The 16,307-nt window shown below is 39.9% G+C and overlaps 1 protein-coding gene across 1 annotated transcript in view; it reads left to right on the top strand.

Moving 5' to 3' along the window:
* nwd1 (NACHT and WD repeat domain containing 1) overlaps nt 1-16,307 on the top strand; it is a 138,409-nt gene that overhangs the window by 65,385 nt on the left and 56,717 nt on the right. The window contains exon 8 of the mRNA XM_062452661.1: nt 7,038-7,202. Coding sequence (XP_062308645.1) covers nt 7,038-7,202 — 165 coding nt within the window. The remainder of the gene's footprint in view (nt 1-7,037; nt 7,203-16,307) is intronic.

The following is a 16,307-nucleotide window of genomic DNA, read 5'->3' as shown; positions in this document are numbered from 1 at the left end:
TTTTTGTCTATCGGAAAATAGTCGGTTGGAATGTTCAGAATGACACGTGTGACGGTACTCTGTGGGGCCCGCTTTCAAACGATCACATATGTGTGACGCTACTCCTTAACGGGTTAATAAAGAAGCAGTACTTCTCTTGAGTGGTTTTTATTCAGATGAATAATCATTGGATTCAGGTCAAAAGTCTATCACTTGAACTGGTTTCATCACTTAACCCTTGTGCTGCCTTCGGGTCACATGACCCAAAGGTTCATAACGAACCATCGTTGTGTTTACCCAATTTTACCCAATACAAAAACAAATAAAAATAATTTTCTTTTAACCTTCGCAATGTGGGGGGTCTGAGACAGCCCAACGGTTAAAATAAAATTCTTCACTTTGTTTTTGTATGCGTTAAAGTTGCCGCAATACGACGGTGGGTCACAATGACTGATGGGTCAGAATGACCCGAAGATAACACAAGGGTTAAGACACTCAAAGTCAGCAGCTTGGCATACTGGGACATGGAAAGGATTAAACATTTAGACTTTCATCAAAGTAAAAAATGCTGGTTTGTCCTTTTTCATCAATGTCCTCAAAAAAGCAGTCTGCAGAGCTACTGTGTCTGTGGGGTGACTGTCTGTCTCTGGAGGGCTGGCAGGCAGGGGCAAGCAGGGCCTGCAGGCAGGCAGGCAGGCAGGGCAGGCCAGCTGAATGAAGCTGTCCAGCTAGAGAGGGATAGTCCAGCAAGGGGTCTGTGATGCTCTCAGCATTCTCTGTTGTTGCTCTCAGCATCCTCTATTGAACTCTGTTGAGCAGGCCTCTGCATGACCCTCCAGACCAGTAAAAGTGATGAAAGGATCCATGTCAGTTCAGTTGTGAAAAACAAAGCTTTTTCCATCTACATAAACTACAGTTTTGACTGTGAAATGCAGTGGCATTACTTGAACTTGAATCCAAATGTGTTGACCTGATGGAGACCCATGCAAAGTCACTCAAAACACGGGTTCGATTCCAGGCTCTGGCAAGAGTATTTAGCTCTAAACTGGTCAATATATACACATCTGACAAAAGACCAGCTCGACCTTTGCCACTAAACAGTGATTCTGACTGTCAGAGACCTTTAAATAGCCTGACTTACTGAAATTGGCAAAACTAGCCTGGCTAACGTAGGTCGCTTTCTCAGGGCATATGACGAATGAAACAGGCTCGCCTTGAAAAATCAGATATACTGGCTATCTTTAGCAGGCCCTTGTCTACAAAAAGCACTAGAATTGAGTGAAATACAAAATTGTTTACACACTGCCAGTGGGCGAGCCGAGCCTGACTCTGAGGCTAACGTCAAAACAATGTACCCCCGGGATGCAGTATCACTCCAATTGCAAGTCCACAAATCACAAAAATAAATCGGAGCATCTGGCTAAAAGCACAATTCCCACATCTCCTAAAGGCTGCCCTCCTCGACCTTTTTCGTGTAGACCTAACTGTAAAATGGTGAACTTGACGAACATGACGCGACCAAAACATGGCTGCCCCCTAAGCCTATGCGGTCTCCCTGGCGCATAGGCTTATTACAAAGACTTTCATGCCCCAAATCAAAATTCTGAGCCCACAGGTCTGTGGGGAATTGCTTTTTCTCCTAAAGGCTGCCCTCCACGAACTTTTTGATGAACAATTCGCCGAGATGCAAAATGACTCACTAATTAAAAACACAGAGGAAAAAAGCTATAGCTACAGTAGTTACTTTCCGAGTTCGGTTTTCCGTCACTTCAGACTCACGATCTAAAGGTCTAAAAGTGAGTAGTGTACTTTCACGAAACCAATCATTGATTCTAGCTTAAAATGTGTAAAAATAGGACTTACCGAACGTGGCTGCCTCCAACACTATCAGGCGATTCCAGTTGAAAACAACAATGGCCGCCGAAAAATAATTTATATTCGTAACGGCGAGCTGCGATTGGAAGCGAAATGAAACAGGAGCTAAAAACAGGGTGGGGGCTTGGTCAGCATACAATTTCCAGAAAGGATGTGCGTGCGCCTCGCCAAGCTCGCGCGTGTGTCAAGTAGGGTGACCACCTGTCCCGCTTTGCGCTGTATCGCACAGCATTTTCAATATGGGACGTACGGGACAAGGGGTGAAAATGCTGTGCGACTCAACGCAAAGCGCGACAGGTGGTCACCCTAGTGTCAAGGGGCAGGATGAGTCTGAGAATTTGGAGCACGCGCGCTGTGGAGCAATTCAATTGAATTCAATCATATATTGACATATCATGGTGAAATTGCGTATGGTACTTCAGAATGATGTCATATTGAAGGCACAAAGGTTTGAAAAACCATCAGTCAAAATTATATTTGATTTATTAACACAAAGATACAGCCATTTTGTATTGCATTCCTTATTCAATTTCACCCTATAGAAAGACATGTATTCTACAAATCTGTAACAATTTTCAAGTCGATTGGATCTATGGTTCATGAGGAGAAGGGTTTTGAAGGTTGTACCAAATTTGGACAGTACAGCAAAATCTATCATGGCGGACCTTATGGGTTCTTGAGGCTTCTTGTGGAAGTTCTTAAGGCATGTATACCAATTTTCCGGCATTTTTGAATAATGGGGCGCTGGGGAAATCACGTAGACTTTGGGCGTGGCTTATAGCGCCACCTATGGGCGTACATGGGCCATTAGCGGTCTGGGAGTAGTGAGTGACCTGGTGTATCATTGGGCCAAATTAGAAAAAATTGGGTCAAGGACTTTTTGAGCTATTGAGCCATTTAGCGGAGAAGAGGAAAAATAATAGGAAGAATACTAACAAAAACAATAGGTTCCCTCCTACCGGAGGAACCCTAATAATAGGAATACTAACAAAAACAATAGGTTTCCTCCTACCGGAGGAACCCTAAATACTAACAAAAACAATAGGTTTCCTCCTATTCCTCCTATTCACCAAAATAATTAGCGACCTCAGACTAAACTCTGATGCAAATAAAGTCTCTATCCTTATCCTGTTAGATCTCAGTGCAGCATTTGATACAATTGATCACGACATCCTAATCAATAGACTGGAAAAGCTTATTGGGTTCACGGATAGTGTATTGAACTGGATGAAATCATATATCACAGGAAGGAAGTTTTATGTTAGTTTAGGTGACCATAGGTCCAAGAAACATGAGAACTGCTACGGGGTTGCTCAAGGAAGCTGCTTAGGTCCATTACTTTTTTCTCTTTATATGTTACCACTCGGCGACATAATCAGAGAACATAACATAGATTTCCATAGCTATGCGGATGACACACAACTATATATATCCACTGAACCCAACGATGCAACGGCCATCAATTCCATTACCAACTGCCTGTTGGCAATAAACAAATGGATGAACGCTAACTTTCTTAAATTAAATGAAGACAAAACCGAAGTCCTACTATGTGGCCCCAAATCCAAAAGAGAGATGCTTATTAAGAATCTTGGAGGTTTAACCCCCTGTCTTAAACCAGAGGTGACGAGTCTCGGTGTAATCCTGGACTCAGATTTGAATTTCAACTCTCACATTAATAAAGTGACCAAAACAGCTTTCTTTCACCTGAGGAATATAGCAAAGGTACGACCATTCATAAACCAAAATGATGCAGAGAAGTTAATTCATGCTTTTATATCCAGCCGGCTGGACTACTGTAACGCACTTTTCACTGGTATTCCCAAGAAAACCACTGAAAGACTACAGCTCATTCAAAATTCTGCAGCTAGATTATTAACCAAAACTAAAAGGAGAGAACACATTAGTCCTGTCCTAGCTACTTTACACTGGCTCCCTGTTACCTTCAGAATTGACTTTAAGGTCCTTTTCCTCACATACAAAGCTCTACACGGACAAGGACCTAGCTACATTGCTAACTCCTTTATAAACTACACACCAGCTAGAACACTGCGATCATCAAATGCAGGCCTATTAGAGGTCACCAGAAGCAGTCATAAGAAGATTGGTGATTCGGCCTTTGTCAATTACGCCCCAAAACTATGGAACAAATTACCCATAAATATTAGGGAAGCAAACACTCTAGACATTTTTAAAAGACAGCTTAAAACCTACCTTTTTACCGAAGCATTTAAGTAATTTTATCTCAAAAGGGTTTTCCTACTTTTATTAATTATATTATTGTTACTTTTAAGATGCATGTTTAAAGTTGGTTTCTCTCTTGAACAGAGATCTTATTGGGATTTTTATTTTTGTTTGAATTGTTTATCACTTGTATTATTGTTTTTATTGATTTTATGTAAAGCACCTTGAGCTGCAATTCTTGTATGAAATGTGCTATATAAATAAAGTCTTACTTATGTAGTGAGGTCCACAAGACCACACGGAGCCAACATCTTGCCACACCTGAAGAGTGATTCAATCACATCAGAATCAGCCCTTGTGACACCCTCAGTATGCTGATTATCCACCAAACGCCGATGCAAAGGAACCATAGAATGGGGGGGGGACCTCCCCAATCTACCAAATCAGCCCTCCTGCTAGCTTGCAAGCTTCAAAGGGCCTGATTTAGACAACACGTCTCCAGCGACCATTTGCTATCCGTTTCGGCGGCGATTTGAACAAAGAACATACCTTGATCAGAACTTTTGAGGAAAGTTCTTGAGACTTTACCACAAGAGTACAAGGTGGAGAATTATGAGAGGGATATTTGTGTTATGTTTGTTACTTTGTTTTAATGTTGTGTTCACTGAAATCTTGATTCTAGTAACAACTCCTTCTTCCTGAAAGATAACCACGTCATTCTTGGTATCTACACGAAGCTATCATAATAAAACAATCATTCAACTATATTTTGTAACTGTACCAAGATGTCCAGAACAATATTTGAACCATCGAATGATCAGCCAGAGATCAGATCACACCTTTGGTAGGTGTGAAGGAAGGAGGGGGGAGTTGAGAACCCAGCTTCCCCCAATCCACATCTGACCCCAGACGGGTCCTCCCTCGAACTGTATAAAGCCCTAAGATGACCATCAATCTCGGACTCCAGCGAAACCGACCATGGCCTGAACGCCATCAGGATTGGCGTTCCAAGGACGTCGCCAAGCTTCTCCTGAGATTCAACTTTATAGTGAACGCGTCACTATCTGGACGTTTCAACAGAAGAACCAAAAACGCAATTCCAAATGCGACTTCACTGAGATCCCGCAGACTCAGTCACATGACCCAGCGCAGCCGCGCTGTGACTTCAGATTCTTCAAATGGACCTTTGGCGCAAACCGCCCTCAACATCATTGATCAACCCCTGATCAAACGTAACTATGGCTAACGCTCTTTCCTCCTCGACATGGCATTGGCGTGAGCTCTGTTTATGATTTGTAAGGATGTAATCACTGACTGTACAATTTCTGCCTTTCTTTAAGTTAGACCATTTCATTCTGTTCATTGAAACCAATCTCTCATATCAAACCCATAATCCAACTTTTCATAAGATCTGTTTACCTTACTTGAATAAATTCATTGTAAAGATATTTTGACGTGCGTGTTCACTGATGTTACGATTGGCTCTACTCTTAGAACGAATTCATTCCTAAAGATGAGACTGATTATTACATATTAAACATAGGATTCCCTAATGTCCTAAACCAATATTAGGGTGGTGCCCCAGACTTTATGATAAATTAAGTATTTCTATCTTTAAACGAGCAAACCCCGCTACACTTACTTACTTATTTACTTACTCCTACCGGAGGAACCCTAATAATAGGAATACTAACAAAAACAATAGGTTTCCTCCTACCGGAGGAACCCTAATAAATAGCATTTTCTTTTAACCTTCGCAATGTGGGGGCTCTGAGACAGCCCGACGGTTAAAAGAAAATGCTTCACTTTGTTTTTGTATGCGGTAAATTAAAGAATGGAACCTGACGTTCAGACATTGCAATCAATCTGAGAAGGGTCCAACTGCAGACCTCTCTCCTCAGGCCCCAAGCGGGCTGTGGACCAATAGATACTGAGGAGGACCTTCCTCTTGAAACCTCTAGTTCTGTGAGCCAATGGAGTTCGAGTATGACCTCTCTCCTGAAGCCCCAATTCCGTAAACCAATGGGATTTGAACATGAGTGATACGCTTCTGTAGTTTGAATGAATCGGTGATTGATTTTTCTGGAATATGGTCAAATAGTTATTCCTGGGGATATTGAGGAATTACAAAGATTAACTATAATAAAACATAAAATCAACAGTAAAAATTATCTCTCTTTTTCTCTCTCTTGATTATGGCATAAATGTGGGTCTGGCCAGCTACTTTGATCATAAAAAACATGCATGTATTCATTTTATTTATGTATTTATGCATTGATGTGGAAATGTATTTATTCATTCATTCATTTCTAAATATGGCAGGTTTGGATGAAGGAACTGGCAGTGCCAAATTGCTAATTTATTCAGAAATTATACAAATTATATGAAAAAGCTAGTATTTTGAACCAAAATGGAAATTCAGTACTACCAGGTTTTAAGCCTTTTTTGTTAGCCGAGGAGCTGGGGGTGGGGGCTTGGACTCAATCCTGCAACACTATATTAAGCCACCCAGCCAAGACATGTACAAGTAATCCTGTACTGCCATCTGCTGGTTGGAGGTGGCATGGTTGTGGAAACCATGGTTTCCACAACCATGTACACAGACACTTCATGGCGTGGACCATAGCATGCTATCAGACCAGCAGAACATTTGAGCTTGGAACTACACAGCACTACACCCAAAGCGTATTATGAGCCCACAGATCACACATGGAAATGATACACACTCAGAAACAATCAGAAAACAACCTATTTTAGGCAGTGTGGATGACAGTGGTACAACGATTCTCAGCTAATATTCACTATTCATTCACTAGCCATTTTTAGGGGCATTTTAGCGAGATATTTGTACACATACATTGTTTCTCAAAGTTGAAGATAATTACATCTCTTACTGGGACAAAAATAATACATATCTGTAGTTGATTTCCTGAAAGGACTCTTGTATTGAAAGAACATAATATTTATTTTATTTTCTCATTTTGTTTTACAATCTATAGGCAGTACTGAGTGGCTGTACTGTAAAACCCTGGCCTGTGGAGTGACCAGTGTCATTCAAGACCTGTCCCTCTGCAGTGACCTCATGAACTGTACAGAGACCGAGCTGATCCGAGACACACTCATCCTGATGAAGCCGACCTTGGACTTTTTGGATGGACACATTGGTTAGTATTCCCCTTAGGAGATTATTCATTCTTCACCTCTGACCTTTGTCCATTAAATGACAGTTAGGCCTACAAGGAAAAGACATAAAAAATATATAGCCGCAAGCAGCGATTCCAGTATTCAAGCCAACACAACTCTTTTTTGCATTTTCAGTTTTGAATAAACTGTTTTGAAGAGTCTGTATAGTCTGCTTGGTTATCTAGTCCAGATATTATCACTTACTGGAATTTACATTTATTCATTTAGCAGACGCTTCTATCCAAAGCGACTTCCAAGAGAGAGCTTTACAAAGTGCATAGGTCACTGATCATAACAACAAGATAGCCACAAAAACATTGCGAGTAGCCAAATCATGAAGCACACATTGTGAACAACCAAAGTTAAGTGCCAAAGGGAAGAACCATAAGAGCATGTAGTTAAACAAGTTACAATTAAACAACATGAACCGCTATAAGTGCAAGTGTACCTGTGAAAAAAAAAAAAAAAAAAATTAATTGTACTTTTCACTCCTGAAAAAAGTTCAATTATCTCACGCATTACAGTCAAAACTGGTCTCCATATTGTTCATCGTGACAAAAGAAACCTCTCGATTGTGCTTGCAATTCACCAGAAATCTTACATAAATTTATAAAGGGTAAATGACAATATTATCATTTTTAACACTTGAAGCGCCGAGCAGTGAAGTGAAAAAAAAATTGTATCTTCGCACTTGATCCAATTCCAGGACACTGTTTTCTTGACTTTTCCTAGATATGTGTTTTATTACCCAGTTTTAAATTTTCAAAAACACACAGGCTATTTTGATCGTGTTTTGGTTTAATTGTGCATTCAGCAATTTTTTCCCCCTGCCTTTCAAGGCTGCAATTTGCCTTTCTATCAGCAGATGTTCCTTGCACAAGTCTGTTATTCAGACGAAGGTTATGCCTATATAGTCTAAACTAGAGAGGGTACAATTTCTGGGGAAATTGTAGGGTGTGCTTGCTTGCGTCGGTTGCAGGTGAGTCCATTTTCCCTTCTAGTGATATTTTCAAGCATTTAGCCTACTCATATTGCATAATTCATTAAGAACACCCTTTGAAACAAGCGAACCCCCTTTGAAACAAGCTACTGTAATAATGTTGTCACTGGCAGTATTTCAGATGGAATTGCGATTCGAACAGTACCGTCTGCTAATTGAAAATATGCCCCCCAAAACGTAAATCATTTTGACATTAATTTAGGGGGACATGGCTAATTAAAAAGAAGTTTGCTAGAGGCAAGCTAGCTGCTGTTGCTAGCCACACTTCACTGATTGTTTGAAAGCGCCGGAAATGAGAACGTTTCTTTTGACATAATAAAGTTTAGCCATAGCTGGGACATTGAAGACAGTAGCCTACTACACACTGCCAGTGGGCGAGCGGAGTCTGACTCTGAGGCTAACGTCAAAACAAGACGCGGTCTCACTCAAATTCCAAATTTTACACAAATCACAAAACTATGCTGACCCGCTGGCTGTCTTCGCAATCGCCATATGTTTAAAACACTGTTCTCCCTTTTGATGTAGAATTGACCCTGGTACGAAATTAAGAAAATACTCATCAGACGCATATCGACAACAGCTGCCGCAATCGTCCATGGAGGCTGACGGGGCTCTCACGTAGCAAACAAATCAAAGTTTTTAAAATCTCACCACCTGGCTTTCTTCACAATAGTCATATCGTCATAACATTTCCCTCTTTCTGTTTTTTCGTGTAAAATTGAACTATAAAATTACGAAAATACTACTATGACGCTTTCTAGCATGGCTGCCGCCTAAAAGACTAGGCGGTCTCACGGGCGACCCGCACTCGCTCAAATTACAAAGACTTTCACGACCTAAATCAAAAATCCGAGAAGGCAGTTCCACTCGAAATTGCTTTCTCAACAAAGTCCAATGGTTGGGAATTATTGGGGGTGGTATTTTTCACTCATAATCTAAGCTCCAATTTGCGTGCTAGAACGTCTCTATCACGTTGTATCCATGCGTCGTTGCTAACGTGTGCTGACGTAGGGACGAAGGCTAGCACTGAGTACCCTTCGTTGACAGAAGACACTTTTTGCCACAAAAACGTTGTAACCACCTAAACTGTGCAACGGAAGGTAAATAAAAATACAAGCAACTCAATCGCTAGCAAGACGAAACTTTTGACACCTACGTTGTCCAAATATTGACTGATCCTTAGGGGTGGGAAAATAAATAATAACTAGAGAGGGTACAATTTCTGGGGAAATTGTAGGGCGTGCTTGCTTGCGTCGGTTGCACAGGGGTCCGTTTTTGAATGACATTTTTACAACTGATATTTCTGTATATTTTATATAAAAATGCATACTTTTTATTTATAAAGATTACATAGATTTAAAAGCATTTTTTTTTGCTGCTCATTTACAACTGAAAATACGAGTGAAGTGTAGAATGAAATAGATGTCTTCTCATTTCCCCTGCAAGAGGCAGCCTCATCGTTGAAACAAAACGAATAAATTGGGCAGACCGGTGTAAAAATTGACCTAATCTCTATGATTTAAACGTCATTTTAAGTTTTTCCCTTCTCATGATATTTTCAGGCATTTAGCCTACTCTTTGCATTCATTCATTAATAAAGAACCCCCTTTGAAGATTATTCTACGACGTTGCCCGGCAGTAGAAGATGGAATCGCGATTCAAACAGTACCATCTGCTAACGGAAAATATGCCCCCCAAAACGTAAATAAGCTTGACATTTATTTAGTGGAAAATCGCTCATTCATAAAAAGCTCACTGGTAGCGATCATTGTCAGTAACATTTTCATGAACAGATTGACAACGTTTAGGCTGTGGCAATGAAGTTCAGGTTAGTAGTTAGATAGACTTTTGATTTAAGTAAGGGGAGTGCCGAACATGTTCTGTCGCCGTTTGACTTCCTACAGCTGTGTAGATGTTTTTGTAGTGTCTCGCGTAGGCTACAGCGTTGCAGTGAGCAACACTGGTTTGAAACCACAGGTAATGGTAATTTCAGCAACAAATCGTTTACTAATGTCAGAATAAATCCTACAACGAAAATGTATATGTGAGGAATGTTTATTTTAACGATTGAAAACAGATAACGCTACATCATAGACCACTGTAGTATGTGTTGCCCGGGCAACACAGGCTAATGTCATGATGCTAATACTTCAGTGAAATAGTAGACTACTGTTTCCGAAAGTAGATGTACTTCCTTAATAATATCAGCTTATATTGTACATTACACATCACAATTGTGTGTCATATCACAAAGTAAAATTAGTAAATAGTTATCACCTGGCCTCTTTGCTTGTGGCGTTTCTGCAGCTGCCTTGCAGTAAAGCTATAGTTAGCCTAGCTATCTCCCAGAAGTTAACGAGCTGCTAAACTAATATTCTGCTAGAGGTAGTCACGCGAGTTTTCGTGACGTTAGTGACGTAAGTAGCGTCATTGACTGTGGTTAGCAAGTTAGCCACCGTTAGCTTCACTTTTCGACACAAAAATGTAATTTCTACTTAAACCGTGCAACAGAACGTAAATCCCAATACAAGCAACTCAATCGGTACCAGGACAAAACATTTGACACCTAGGTTGTCTATGTAGGCCAAATATTGACTGAGTTTTAGGGGGGCAAAAAGAATAATAATAATATATATGTGAGAGAACAAAGGTTGTGCCCTTGCCGAAGGCAAAGCACACCCAAAACTAGAAAAGGCTGTTCCTGCGAAACAGCAGTGAGAATGCTGAAAACCTGAATGGGGATAGCTGACCATGCTAAAAAAGCTGAAAATAGTGAAAATTTAGTAGAAAGTTATAAGCTGAAGCTTCAAAGCAACCGAAAGGTATTTTTGAAAGGGGCTGGAGCAGCATTCCAACAATGATTTGAAAGGATTTACCATTACTTTTAAAGGGAGAATAATTTGCACAAAAACCTTGATATTTTAAAAAGTATAAAAGTGATAAATGAGAAAATACCCGCAAGCTGAAAGCTGAAATGAATTTCAAAAATGTGTGAGTCACACAAAAGAGGCAGTGTGGAAGCTGAACTGCATCATCTAACAAAGCTAAGAGCTAAAATAGCCTACAATGCGGGAGAAGCTGAAAGCTGAACTGTTAAACAGAAGAAGTAGGCTAGCTAGTCGTAACAAGAATATTGTCCGGGTTTCCCAGATTCGTTAAGAAGCTCTTAACGCTAAGAGCTTCTTAGGAGCGTTCTAAGAGCGTTCTAGAGAGTTCTTAGAACGCTCTTAAGAAGCTCTTAGCGTTAAGAGCTTCTTAACGAATCTGGGAAACCCGGCCCTTATCGTTTTAACAGCTGAAATTATAGTTGGGATAGTAACAGCAGTAGCAGATGTAGCCTACCATTGAGTGCGTTTACTCGGCTTTCTTAGTAGGATTCAATGTGTTGATGGAATGAAACATACAGCAGTAGGGCCGATACAGGAAGACACGGCGACACTTTGTTGCAGAAGGATGATGGTGCAAGTTATGTCCGTGGAGCATACAACGATTAATAAAAAAGAATCATGTAGACGCGTTTATTGAGTAATCGCATAACTAATTACACATGTAAACGGAGTAATCGTATAATTGGCATAAACCGACAATTTCTAGTAATTGGGTTTCTCATGGTCAAGTAAACGCCTGTGTGAGAGACTGAGTGGTGCGTGTCTGTCGTTGCCACAGTGATGGTGCAGCTATGATTGCTAACGCGCTGAGGGCAGAGAATAACAGAAATGTAGCTAGAATCCACACCTCAAACAAGTTAACCTAGACGCAAAACTGTACGTCCAATCCAAAAAATAAGGATATTTTCCGAGACCCAAGACTCTGCCGAAACCAGAGATATTCTTTATATGTCTGTGCAGTCAGAAATATGACTCTACCTGCAGTTTCAAAATCTTGTTCTTTTTGCTTTCTCTGACGATTTTGTCACCAGATTTGCATTGGTCTCTATGGGGCGAGAGTTGGACTTTGTCTCGCTTTCGTGGGGCTCTTAACAAATGTGTACGTCTGTTGGATTCAACTGACAACTGTCTACGACCAGCACAAAATTAGCTATCTATTGATCCAAAAATGAAGCATGAAGAGCAAAAATTGTGGCAATGCTGGCAAACTAGAAATATTTTTTCAACGACATCCGAAACTGCCCTCCACTCTAAGCGTTTCAGTCTGCACTCTAGGGTTTCACGTACACACCCATGTAAATCTCAGAAACGGCTTGAAAAAGTCATGAAACATAATCAGTGATATTGAAAAAAGTTGAATAGATATCAAAAAGCTGAATTATTTAAAAATAGTTTAGGGGTTTGTCAACATTTTAAAGTTTAAATGGTGGCTCTAGCTGAAAGATTGAGGAAGAAGAAGGATTTGGAAGTTGAAGAAGTTTTAAGAAGTTTGAGAGGATTTGAAAGTAAACTCCATTGGAAAACCATGTTAAAAATATTATGAATATTGATTTATATTAGTTCAAGCATAAGAGGTACAAAGCTGAAAAGTCATAGCAGGAATGGCCTGAAACTGCTGAATTTTTTGATAGCTGAACGGTTTTAATAGCTGAAGATTTAAAGGCGCTGAAACGTGCCGGAAGAAATAGAATAAGAAGAACTAGAAAAGGCATTTCCTGCTGAAAATGCGTTGGAATGCTGAAATCTGAAAAAAAAAATGGATGAAAATACAGAAATGAGAAAATACCCACAAGCTGAAAGCTGAAATTAATTTTAAAAATGTGTGATTCACACAAAAGAGGGAGTGTAGAAGCTGAACTGCATCATCTAACAAAGCTAAGAGCTTAAATAGCCTACAATGCGGGAGCAGCTGAAAGCTGAACTGTTAAACAGAAGAAGTAGGCTAGCTAGTCATAACAAGAATATTATAGTTTTAACAGCTGAAATTATAGTTGGGGTAGTAATAGCTGTAGCCTATCATTGAGTGCGTTTACTCAGCTTTCTTAGTAGGATTCAATGTGTTGATTGAATGAAACATACAGTAGTAGGGCCGATACAGGAAGACACGGCGACACTTTGTTGCAGAAGGATGATGGTGCAAGGTTTGTCCGTGGAGCATACAACGATTAATAAAAAGAATCATGTAGACGCGTTTATTGAGTAATCGCATAACTAATTACACATGTAAACAGAGTAATCGTATTATTGGCATAAACCGACAATTGCTAGTAATCGGGTTTCTCATGGTCAAGTAAACGCACCAATCACCTGTGTGAGAGACTGAGTGGTGCGTGTCTGTCGTTGCCATGGTGATGGTGTAGCTATGATTGCTAACGCGCTGAGGGCAGAGAATAACAGAAATGTAGCTAGAATCCACACCTCAAACAAGTTAACCTAGACGCAAAACTGTACGTCCAATCCAAAAAATAAGGATATTTTCCGAGACCCAAGACTCTGCCGAAACCAGATATATTCTTTATATGTCTGTGCAGTCAGAAATACGACTCTACCTGCAGTTTCAAAAACGTGTTCCTTCTGCTTTCCTGGTGCGTGTTTGTTTGGTTGCCAGAGCGATGGAGCAGCTGTGATCGCTAACGAGCTGGGCAGAGAGAATAACTAATGTAGCTAGAATCCACACCTCAAACAAGTTAACCTAGACGCAAAACTATACGTCCAATTAAAAAAATAAGTATATTTTCCGAGACCCAAGACTCTGCCTAAACCAGAGATATTCTTTATATGTCTGTGCAGTCAGAAATACGACTCTACCTGCAGTTTCGAAAAACGTGTTCCTTTTGCTTTCCTGGTGCGTGTTTGTTTGGTTGCCACGGTGATTGCGCAGCTGTGATGGCTAACGAGCTAGGCAGAGAGAAAAACGAACATTTACCTAGCATCCACACCTCAAACAAGTTGACCTAGACGCAAAACTATACGTCCAATCCAGAAATACGACTCTACCGGCAGTTTCAAAATCTTGTTCTTTTCGCTTTCTCTGACGATTTTGTCACCAGATTTGCATTGGTCTCTATGGGGCGAGAGTTGGACTTTGTCTCGCTTTCGTGGGGCTCTGAACAAATGTGTACGTCTGTTGGATTCAACAGACAACTGTCTACGACCAGCACAACATTAGCTATCTATTGATCCAAAAACGAAGCATGAAGAGCGAAAATTGTGGCAATGCTGGCAAACTAGAAATATTTTTTCAACGACATCCGAAGCTTCCCTCCGCTCTAAGCGTTTCAGTCGTTTCACGTAAACACCCATGTAAATCTCAGAAACGGCTTGAAAAAGTCATGAAACATAATCAGTGATATTGAAAAAAGTTGAATAGATATCAAAAAGCTGAATTATTAAAAAATAGTTTAGGGTTTTGTCAACATTTAAAGTTTAAATGGTGGCTCTAGCTGAAATATTGAGGAAGAAGAAGGATTTGGAAGTTGAAGAAGTTTAAAGAAGTTTGAGAGGATTTGAAAGAAAACTCCATTGGAAACCCATGTTAAAAATATTATGAATATTGATTTATATTAATTCAAGCATAAGAGGTACAAAGCTGAAAAGTCACAGCACCCATGGCCTGAAACTGCTGAATTTTTTGATAGCTGAACGGTTTTAATAGCTGAAGATTTGAAGGCGCTGAAAGGTGTCTTGGAAGAAATAGAAGAAGTTGAATAAAGATTCAAAGAAGCATACACTGTGGAAAACCAAATAAGTGCCAAAGGGAAGAACCATAAGAGCATGCAGTTAAACAAGTCACAATTGAACAACATGAAACTCCCCACAAGAGAGCAAGAGTGTACCTGTAGAAAAAACAATCAACAGTAAAATATTTCACAGCGAGTACAATAATTTGAAACCGTTTGAACTAACCAACAAGAGCAACAAGTCTCTCAATACGAGTCATTGTGATCCTGGAGGAAACTAACATCAGGTCCAGCCAAGCATTCCTAAGTGCCGTTGTACTCCCAGAACAATATATTATTGATATATATATATTTATTGATTAACCCTCGTGCTGCCTTCGGGTCACATGACCCAAAGGTTCATAACGAACCATCATTGTGTTTACCCAATTTTACCCAATACAAAACCAAATAAAAATACTTTTCTTTTAACCTTCGCAATGTGGGGGGTCTGAGACAGCCCGACGGTTAAAAGAAAATGCTTCACTTTGTTTTTGTATGCGGTAAAGTTGTCGCAATACGACGGTGGGTCACAATGACTGATGGGTCAGAACGACCCGAGGAGAACACAAGGGTTAAAGAGTTTCTTGATTCAAGAACTTCATGCAAATATTGCTTTTCATTATGGTGGATTATTACCTTGATCCGTCTTGCTGTATAATGAGGATTGATCATATTATATGCGAGTGACACTGAATATTCAGTACAATATGTACTATTGCTGAGGTCAACCCATTAAATGTGCCTTCTGGGCATAAGAGTGACCAAGGTGAATTGTCTTAGAAATAAAATACTTTTCTTAATGTAACACAAAAGTAACTTAACGCCTTACTCTCTACAGCAAGTAACTAAGTAACATAACTAGTTACTTTACAAGAAATGTAACTAGTAACTGTAAAATAAATAAATGCATTTTCCATATTCACACAAGCGAAACGAATATGACTTTGATAGTTTGCAACTATTTAGCAAATGGTAGGCTTATCCATGTATGAATAAAATAAGGTAGGCATAATAAAAGGCATAATAAAAAAGATTATTCATTCTTCACCTCTGACCTTTGTCCATTAAATGACAGTTAGGCCTACAAGGAAAATACACAATAAAAGTAGATGACGGCATGGGGGGGCTGTTATGATCATTGGATTTACATAGCGTAACCGATCCTTCTTGAAGGCTTATAATTTATAATAATTAGAGACACGGACAGACTACAGGGCTCTGTGACTCCTCGATTCGGCCAGGCAATCTTTATTGTCTCCACTCGCAAACGACTTCCTCCTTCACAATCAAAGTCCCCCTTTTCTAATTTCTGCTTAACATTATAGCAGCCCACTCAAACATCTTACAATAGCATTTCTGAAATATCGAGAGGTGTAAATGAGCATTTTACAACCTGCAATCTGGCTACAACGAACAGCCATATTTTGTACAAAGAGTGCGTGAACATAATAATAAGCTAAAGGAAATTCATTCTTG

The sequence above is a fragment of the Osmerus eperlanus genome, chromosome 26 (genome assembly GCF_963692335.1).
Source record: "Osmerus eperlanus chromosome 26, fOsmEpe2.1, whole genome shotgun sequence".
Classification (NCBI taxonomy): Eukaryota; Metazoa; Chordata; class Actinopteri; order Osmeriformes; family Osmeridae; genus Osmerus; species Osmerus eperlanus.
This window is presented reverse-complemented; position numbering and strand designations above follow the sequence as displayed.